This window comes from Belonocnema kinseyi, chromosome 5, assembly GCF_010883055.1.
Source record: "Belonocnema kinseyi isolate 2016_QV_RU_SX_M_011 chromosome 5, B_treatae_v1, whole genome shotgun sequence".
In the NCBI taxonomy this organism is placed as follows: domain Eukaryota; kingdom Metazoa; phylum Arthropoda; class Insecta; order Hymenoptera; family Cynipidae; genus Belonocnema; species Belonocnema kinseyi.
In genome coordinates this window covers 83,241,998-83,252,002 of record NC_046661.1, presented here as the reverse complement: position 1 = coordinate 83,252,002, position 10,005 = coordinate 83,241,998, and the positions used below count along the sequence as shown (strand labels likewise).

The window sequence follows — 10,005 nt, the reverse complement described above, 5'->3', positions numbered from 1 at the left end:
TTGAAAGTTGGAATATTTTTTAAAAATTAATTTTTTTTGTTAAAAATTGATATTTTTCATTAAAAAATATTGAATATTAATAACCAATCGTATGAAAAAAAATTACTTTGCAGCCTGAATTCCTTCCCAGGTTGAAGCGAGTTTAATCAAAATTCGGTCCTTGCTGATGCCGGCTTCCTCGTAATGTGCGATCAGTTTTTTTGCCTTTTCGATACTGGCCTCTTTATCAAAAGACAACCTCGCGTCCACCTCGGTGGAAACGCGACCAGGAATTATTTTCAGGATTTCTTCGCCGAAAAGAACACAAGTAATGTCCAGAGCTGTCTCAAGTTGTTCTTCTAATGTCCTGAAAATATCAGAATATTTTACAACTGGAAACAGATTATTTCAGACTCAAATTTGACTAATTTCAAATTTATTTATTTTTTAATTCAAGCAAAAAAGTTGAATTTTTGACTAAAAGAAAATGATTTTAAGAAAATAGTTGTATTTTAAACAAAATAGTTGAATTTTTAATCAAATTAATTTGTATCCGATGAAGATAAATTCTCCAGGAAAAATTATTAACTGCCTTTAACAAAAAACAGTTGAAGTTTCAACAAAATAAATTTTGAAGCAAGCAGCTCAATTTTCCACCTGCAAAAATAATTCTTCAACCAAGCAGATAATTTTCTAACAAAAATACTAATTTTTAACAAAATGAATAAATTTACAACTAAACTGTTAAATTTTCAACACCCAAAAATGAATTTTCAATTTTGAACGAAGTTTTTCGACTGTAAACTAGGTAGTTTAATTTTAAACCGAAAAAGATCAATTTTTACCAAATAATTAGCTTTTTAATGAAAAAGGCAAATTTTCCACCATGCAAATATTTTTCTAACAAAAAGATGATTTTTCATAAAAATAAATGAATTTAAAACTAAGTTGTTAAAATATAAAGCAAAGAATATGAATTTTCAATTTGAAAATATAAATTTCCAAAACAAAAAGACGAATTTTTAACAAAAAAGACAAATTTTTAATTTTCAAACAAGTAGTTTAATTTTTGAACAAGTAGTGATTTTTAAACTGAAAAACATACGTTTGTATCAAAATAAATGAATTTTGAACAGAAAAGATAAATTTTCCAACAAGCAGATAATTTTCTGCTAAAAAGACGATTTAAAAAAAAAACAAAGAAATGAATTTGAAACTACTAATTTTTTTCACCAAACATATAACTTTCAACCATATAAACAACAAACGATTTTTCAACAAAACTGAATTTTCAAGCAAGAACTTTTTTACTAAAAAATATGAATTTTCAATCAAAAGGGACGAATTATAATCAAAACAGTTGAATCTTCGACGAAAAAATACTTTTTTTTTTAGCAAAATAGTTAAATTTTCAGCATAATAATTCAATTTTTAACAAAATAGCGGAATTTACAACTCAAAACATATAATTTATATTAAAGAGATAAATTTTCAAGGAATAATGTAATAGTTGATATTTTCAACAAATTTATTAAATTTGTAACCGCAAGATATGCATTATTAAATCAAAAAGTTAAATTTTGAAACAAATAGTTGAATTTTCAACTAAGAAAGGAAAAATTAATATTTAAGTAAAAAAAAAAAAAAAAAAAAAATGAAATAATTTTCAATAAAATAGTCCAATTTTAAACTAGAGAGAACAGTTTTTTACTAAAAGTATGAATCTTTAAAAAAAAAGAATTTTCAACATCACCAAATAATTTGTAATAACATATTTCAAATTTTAACCAAATTGTTAAATTTTCATGTCAAGAAAATTAATTTTTACGAAGTTGAAATTTTTACCCGAAAATATAAATTTTGAACAAAAAAGTTAATTTCTAATAAAAAAAGTTCACTTTCAACTAAGAAGGTGAAAGAAAGAATAAATTTTAGCAAAATATTTAGATTTTTAACTAAACGAGATGAATTTTTGAACCAAGAAGTTGAATTTTCGAACAAATCGTTGAACTTTCAACTAAAAAAGTAAAAGTTAATATTACAGTGAAAGAAATGTAATTAAAAAAAAGACAAAAAATGGTCAAATTTCAAACTAAAATGATCAATTTGCAAATAAAATGATGAATCTTAAACAAAATGCATTTTTATCAACAAAAAAAAAATAATTGTTAAGAATAGACTCCAAATTTCAACCAAAATGTTAAATTTTCAAGCCAAAAAGATGAACTTTTAACAAATAAACATAGAACTTTCAATAAGCAGAATAAAACAATTTGAAATTAAAATAATTTTTTTTTATAATTTATAATCCTTTACAGCTATTTAAAGAAATTCTCTGTCTTTGGCAAGAATTTTAGAAAATAAAAAAAATAAATAAAAATTTTGAAGAAAGACGAAGAGGGTTCGAAAAATTTCAGAATTAATTAATTTTAATTTCAAGTTATTCGAAACTAATAAAATTTCATTTATAAGTTTTCACTCACGTGCCAACTTTTTTGCCATATTGTACAGCCTTGTCGATCAAATGCGAATATTTGCTTTGATTTGCAGCGGACAAAATCAAGGATGGATTTGTCGTCGCGTCTGTCGGCTTGAATTGTTCCATTGCTGAAAAAAAAGGATTGAAGAATCGACTGCAATTTTTTTTTACTATTTAATTTCAAAATTATTTATAATTGCTTACAAATAAATATAAAAATTATTTGTAAATGGAAAGATTATTTTTTTAACTGTTTTTAAATTATTGAGACGCATTAATATTAAATAATTTACTATAATTATTATTGATCTAAATATTCGAAATTGTCAATTTGCCTAATTTGCATTGTTCCAAATTACTATTACAATGTTTACTATTTGGGATTAATGTTTAGCATAATTGTTGTTTTTTAGAATGTCTATTTAGAAATTTTTTTATCCAAGAACCATTTTAAATAAATTTTATTTTTCCAAATGATTTGATTATTTCCGAATAAAAATGAAATAAAAATGATAAAAAGGGGAAATTCTCTGAAATAAACACATGTAAAATAGTAATTCGGTAAAATATAAATTATAATAATAATATAATAAAATAAAATCAGTAAAATAAATAATAGGAAAAATTGAATTGGGGGAATAATGATGAACCTCGGATTTATTTTACAAATTAATTTAATTTTTCTTGAACAGATGCGGATATCATGATTATTATGAAATACAATAATAAATGTAATCACCTTTTAAATTATTTGATTAGTAGTAGTAGTAGCCCGAAATTTTATTCAAAAACTTCCGGAAATTTATGTAATTTCCAGTCATATATAAACAATTTCACTAAATTTTTTAAATTTCATTTTACAAATAAATAGTATTTTTTATTTTTTAGGAAGCAAATGTGAAAGTAATTATTATTCCAGGTTGACAAACATTTTTCACACCCAATGAAATTTAAAAAATCGAACTATATTCTAAACATTTTTCCATATTTCCGCACAGTAGGTAAGAAAAATGGGAAGTTCCCTGTTCAAATCCAGAAGTTTAATGTTTAGAAAATTTTAAATTCTTAATTTAGTTTAATTTAATAAAATTCTTTATTTCAACTCGGAAATAAAATTCTGTTGAAAAAATCCCTGTTCGAATAAAAAATTTTAATTCTTTTCAATAACTCTCCTTTTCAACTAAGAATTAGAATTTTTTTGTAAAACTCCGTTCGAATTCAGAATTTTAATTTTTTTCAAAAATATCCCGTTTCAACTTAAGAGTTAGAATTCATTCTTTAAAAAACTTCTTTGTTCCAAATAAGAATTTATTTAAATTTTAAAATTCCCTGTTCCAAAAAAAATTTTAATTCTTTTGGTTCCAACTATAAATATGTAAAAAATGGAAAATTCCATGTTGAAATTAAAAGTTAAATTTTTTATTTTAAATACTTTAAAAATTCTTAAACTGCTTCGAAGTTTTATTTTAAAATCTTGAAACATCTACATGTTGTTTTACATTTTTTCAAATTAATTCTTTTTAATTCTCCTAAATTAAAGAAATTTTCTTGAAATCTTCCACATTCATTTTTTAAATATTGTAAATCGATATAAATCTTTTTAAATATTCTCTTAAAATTTGTTTATCTAAGCAAAAAATCATTTTCAATTTTCCTAGGAAATGTTTTTTTATTCTTCTGAAGCCTTCCAACATTTTTAAATCTTCTAAATATTTCTTTAACTTATTCGAATTTTTTCTAAGAATAATAGGTGTTCGATTGTTATTTATACATCAAAATTCAACAATTTGACTTACAAATTAGATTTGGTCAAATAGAACAATTAAAATTGTAACGATAACATTTTTTTTTAGTATTGAATATTTAATTTACAATCACTGCTTTTAAATGAAAAGATAGATATTTCTAAATATTAAGTAAGCACTCTTTTTCTAGATTGAAAAATTTAAAATTGCGTGGTTTAAAAATGGAATATTTTAGAGTTAAATTATATTTGAAATTTAATAATGGCCTTTAATTATAAATATATTATGCAAGGGTTTTTATAAAAAAATTTAGATTTAAAACGCTTTTAACTCTTAAAGGGCATACTGGGTGTATAAAACCCAGCGACTTCTTTGCGCTTTAACAAAACGTAAAATTCACTTAAAAGTAAAATTTTAAGTAAAAATATCAAAAACTTAAAAAGTTTTGAATTTTTGAGTGAAAAAAGTCATTTTTGAATTTTTTAAAACTACTTTAAAATTTTAACAATGTTATGAAACCTTTTTCTCCTTAAACTAGATAAGTTAAACATCATTAATTGATTTTCTTGTAAAAAACTATCCAATACCGCCAGCACAACACACGTTTGAATACCCTTGGGTGTTAAATACCCAGTATGTTCCTTATGTAATTTTCGAGTTAGGCATTCTAAACTGAAAGATATTATAATTGAAAAAAATCACAATTAAACTAATTATTTAAAAAATAACATTTAAAATCAAAGTTGGTAGGATATTTTTTTCTAAAGATTTGTAAAATTCCCGGTCAAAAAATAAATTCACTGTCATTTCCCGGTCCAGCGGCACGAAAGCAGCTAAAATTATGCATCCGTTATAAAAAAAAAAGTTAATTAAATTCCTCTTGATACTATGCAATCTACAATTTATTGTATAGTGAGGATGTAAAAATTCTTGTAGAAATTATTATTGTCGCGCAAAAATGTACAAATCATGGTAGATGACTTTAAAAATTTTAACAACTCTAAATAAAATCCATTCAAACGAAGAACCCCGCTCAGAAAATTGATTGAAAATGCCTTAAGGTCAAAATTAGTTTACATGAATCTTAAGAAAAATAAGAATAAGAAAAGTCAGGGAGACTCCCATACAAATTATACGGGCTCCCTTGCAAATTTTTAATCCTGACTCTGACTAGTAGCTACGCCCCTGAAGCGGTAAACAGTATTTCACAAATGTAGTCGCAAACCATGTCTTCAACCATGATGTAACCTTCGCCTTTGACCCGATTTCTGGCGTTCTTACATGAAACGTACTCGTGATTTTTCAACAGAAAACGCTTATCCCCAAGGTATAAAAAATGCTGAACTAACCTTGAAAATCGCCGGTGTCGGCAACAATTGTTGTCATCGTTTTCAACTGGTCCAGAGTATTTCCAGTTTTCACTTTTTTGCACTGCGGTTCACCCATTTTCGATCTATTTTTCAAATTTCCTTGAACAACGAAACAAGAGACGAGAACTTCCCCAAACACGCGTAATCAACTCGAAACGAAATCCAACGAATTGAAGCAGTTAGCAGGGAACTGCAAACTATCGTAACCTTCGCAACAGTGCCGTAATAACAATTTGAGTTTCTCCAGCAGTTGCATTTTTTCCAAATTTTTTTTAAATAAATTTTTTGGCAGAAAATAAAGACTGTTTAATAAAAGTACTTGTGTTATATAATTTAGAATGCAATTTTTTTTTCAAATTTTACCATTTTGAAGATGGTAAAATACTTATTCCCTTAGGATTTAAATATTCGCGCGCAAACACTTGTAACTTCTGCACATGCGCAGAAGTCATCATGTGCATCAATTTGTGCGTTTTTTTCAAATTTAAAAAATATTAACTTACGATTTGAATAAAATAAACGTTTAACATCAAAATGACTGAGTTATAAAATTATAACATTATGCGTTATTCAATGAAAGCGAATGAAAAATCCCAAAAAATTGAATATATGTGTGTGTGTGTGTATATATCAGTAAGAATCTAATTCGAAATATATCGCATTTTTCAACTAAATATTTGAATTCTCACCCTAAAAGTTGAATTTTCTACCAAAAAAGAAGAATTTCTAAGCCATAAAGACGAATTTATAACAAATATGTTGATTTTCAAGCTAAGAATTGAATGTTTCAGAAAAGTTTTCAATTTTGCACCCAGAAATATGATTTTTCAAGCAAATAGTTGAAACTACAAATAAGAAAAATAATTAACAAACAAACAGTTGAATTTGCTACCAAATAGTTGAACTATCAGACAAAAGAGTCGAATTTTTAACAAAAAAAGTGAATTTTCAAGTCAGAAGGTCTAATTTTTTAAATAAAATTACGAATTTTCAACAAATAAGTTGAATTTTCAAAACAAAAGATGAACTTTCAACTAAGAGAGATTTTCCAGTCAAGATAGAAAAAAATTCAACTAAATTGTTGAATTTTTAGCCAAAAAGACGAATTTTTATAAAAGAGTAGTATTTTGAACAAAAAATTGAATTGACAATCCAAAAAGTTGAATTCACAAAACAGTTGAATTTCCAACAAATAAGTTGAATTTTTAACCAAAAAAGATTTTCCAATCAACATAAGAAAAAATGAACCTATTTCTTGAATTTTCACTACAAAGGGGCGAATTTTCAACCGGAAGCGATGAATGAATTTATCCGACACAGGGAAATTGACGAATTTAAAAAATAAAAAAATTGTTAAAAAATCCTGGCGCCATTGTTGTTGAAAATCTAATTGGCCTTGTATTACTTGAAATTCTATTATACATAAAATTTTAAATTTTATACATTAAACCCCCACGCTTTTAATCTTACATTCGTATTCCACATGCTTTTTTGTATACCTAATAATCTCGTTTTCGCTTTCTTCGTCCCGCCCTACCATTTTCTTCCTTTTTCCTTTACCCTATTTTCCACACCCCTTAAAAGACCTTTAAAATACTTCGTCCACACTTTAATGTCGATTTCTTAATTGATGCCCTTCCTTCCTCCTCTTTTCCTGCTTATCACTTTCCACTCCTTGCCTTCCTTTACCGCCTTCTCTACGCCTTCTTTCGTGCTACTTCTTTTTTTTATCAAGTTCCCCTTTTTCCATTTTCTCCTCCCCTGGATTTTCTTACATTCTTCATGTTATTTATACTTTCCATATATTCATCGTCCCACTAACCTCTCCTAAGACTCACCTCTTCCCTTACCTTATCAATCATTCCTTTAAGTTTTATCAGCAGCGTGTCTAATCCTTCCTCCTCAATACTTTCTATCTCCTCATTTTCTATTTTTTATCTAAATTCTGCCCCCCCACATGTCCATTATCAATTTCGTTCCCCGTTTTTTCCTTCTTCCCCTACCGCACTCCCTTGTTACCCTATCCGTGACCCCCCCCCCCCCTCTATTACCACTAACCTCTTCGGTTCATCCTTTGTCGATTTTCTTATTGTTAACCCTCTTCTTTTCTTGTCCTGTACATGTGTAAAACATCCACAAACACTTTTCCTATTTTTACTCTTCTCAATAACTTCTGTCCTTTTCTTGTATATACTCTCCCTCTTTTCCTCTAGCACCACTTTCTTTCTTCCCTCTGACAACATGCCAGCTATCCATCTCCCTTTTATGTAATCCTTTCTCGCTACTTGTATCTTCCACTTGGGTAAAAACCAGTCTATGCCCTTCCAATCTTTCTCATCCGCCCAAACTTCACTCCTCACTTTTACGTCCAATTTTTTCTTGCTTTCCTATATAAAAAACTGAGTACAAATATCGCAATTTGCACAAACACAACAAGAAGCACATACTTCCTTCAAACTGTAAATTATTGCAGATAGTTCAACTAACTACCTCCAATTTAAATCACTTCATTATGTTCATTAGAACTGAAGATAGTTCGGTCGCATATTTATTCACAAAAAACAAACAATTATTTATATTTTGCAAATTTTTCGACGGCAATCTGTTCAGAAATGTTCAAAATACACCATGAATTTTTTCAGATTTTTCCTATTATTTTTTCAATGAAAAACTATGCTTCAAAGTTCACTGTTTTTAAAAGCTATCAAATTTTCTTACTTTTTATCAGATTTTCAGAACTGTACGTTACAAAACATTTTTTAGAATATTACTTCTCGGCTTTCATTACCTTTTGTAATTTTTCTTTGTTTTTATTTTGCATACATACATTTTTTTATTTTTATTTTTACCTTTACATGTACAAGAGCTATAAATAATCATTAAATGTTAATTACTACGCATTAATCACATACTAAACTCGATATGTATTCTGAGCTTTACTTTATGTAATTATTTTATTTAGTAGATAGATAAACGTTTATTTTTCGGTCTGCTGGCCTTAAAAAATTAAGTTGCTTACATTTTCTTTTTTTTACAGAATTTTCTTACAACTATCTCTTACAAATTAACATCCATCTACACCTTATAACTAATACGCTCGCTTCTCTAGCCTAACCTTCCTCGCTGAGCCTCGCCTTGCACCCATGTCGCTCTTTTCCCGCTATGCCTCGCATTGCCAGCCTCTGCCTCCGCAATTAACACCTAATACTTAACTACTATTTACAATATTCACAGTTTTCTTACATCTACTTTCTCTCCTATTTACAATCTTTCCGTCTACATTCCTTTTCTTCTTCTCCATCTTACCCAACACCCTCTTCACCCATGCTAATGCCCCTTTGTCGCCCCCTTTCATGCAACAATACCGCCATGTTTATCCCACTTCTTTCCACCTCTTCATATTCCTCCAACCAGTGCTCAACTTTTGTACCCCCCTTCCCGCACAACTGACACATTCTCTTCTCTCTAGAAAGCCAGAAACTAAGGGTGTGCAAAAAGCTCGAAACTTCGAGTCGAGTCGAGCTCGATTAGCTCGAAATGTCGAGTTCTCGAAATTTTCGAGCTACTCGACCATTTCGAGAATTCACACGGCTTTGAGTACTTAAAAGTTTCGGGTTCTCGAAAGTTTCGAGTTCTCAGACATTCGAGTACTCGAAAGTTTCGAATTCTCGAAGAAATTCGAGTACTTGAAAGTTTCAAGTTCTCGAAAACATTCGAGTATTCGAAAGTCTCGAGTTTCTCTAAAGTTTCGAGCAGCTCGAAAGTTTTGGAATCTCGCAGCTCTTGATATTAATAAGAATTTCTTCAAGCCCGTGTGGAAAAATTGAGGGGGCCCGTATGGGTGGTCCTCAAGCCTTGTGGAATCCATGAGTGCAATCCAGACGAGTTCCTCATGGCAACGACATGCTAATTCACAGGGGCCTAACCTAGGCTTCCCTCATGGATCCCTCATGGTTGACATCATGAAGGGTCTCTTGGTTTTTTTTACCAGTGCTGGCACCTATACTGCCTTCGTTCTCTACCCCGCCCAGTCCTACTGCCTTCGATTTTTTCTACTCCCTTAGCTGCTTCTCTATCTCCTCGTCATTCAGCTCCTCTCCTTCTACCTCTCTCGTTCTTCGAATCCCATCATCTCTCTTCTGTGTATCAGACCCCTGAAATGAATCCTTAAAAAATGTCCATCCATTCATCGCTCTCTATATTTTCTTTAGTATATATAACCACCTATCTCACGGTCGTGAGACGTGATTGTGGCTGAAATTTTACCGCGATTTCGTTGGAAGCGGGTGCAATTTTCCAGATTAGCACCCGCTCCCGGCGAAATCCTGCGGACAAAAGTTGTTCAGGATGAAGGGGGTCAAATACTGGTGACCGTAAATTTGACCTTGAACTTCATTTTCTATGTTTTTTGACGGTCAAACCCATTTTTTTA

At 29.1% G+C, this 10,005-nt stretch overlaps 1 protein-coding gene across 1 annotated transcript in view; it reads right to left on the bottom strand.

Moving 5' to 3' along the window:
* The window catches only part of LOC117173249 (transaldolase), a 27,148-nt gene extending 21,376 nt beyond the window's left edge, over positions 1–5,772 (bottom strand). Inside the window, exons 1-3 of the mRNA XM_033361719.1 lie at positions 5,553–5,772; positions 2,463–2,586; positions 107–346 (exon numbers count right to left, since the gene is read on the bottom strand). Of these exons, the coding sequence (XP_033217610.1) occupies positions 107–346; positions 2,463–2,586; positions 5,553–5,649 (461 nt within the window). The 5' untranslated portion in view covers positions 5,650–5,772. The remainder of the gene's footprint in view (positions 1–106; positions 347–2,462; positions 2,587–5,552) is intronic.
* Positions 5,773–10,005: the final 4,233 nt, after the last annotated feature.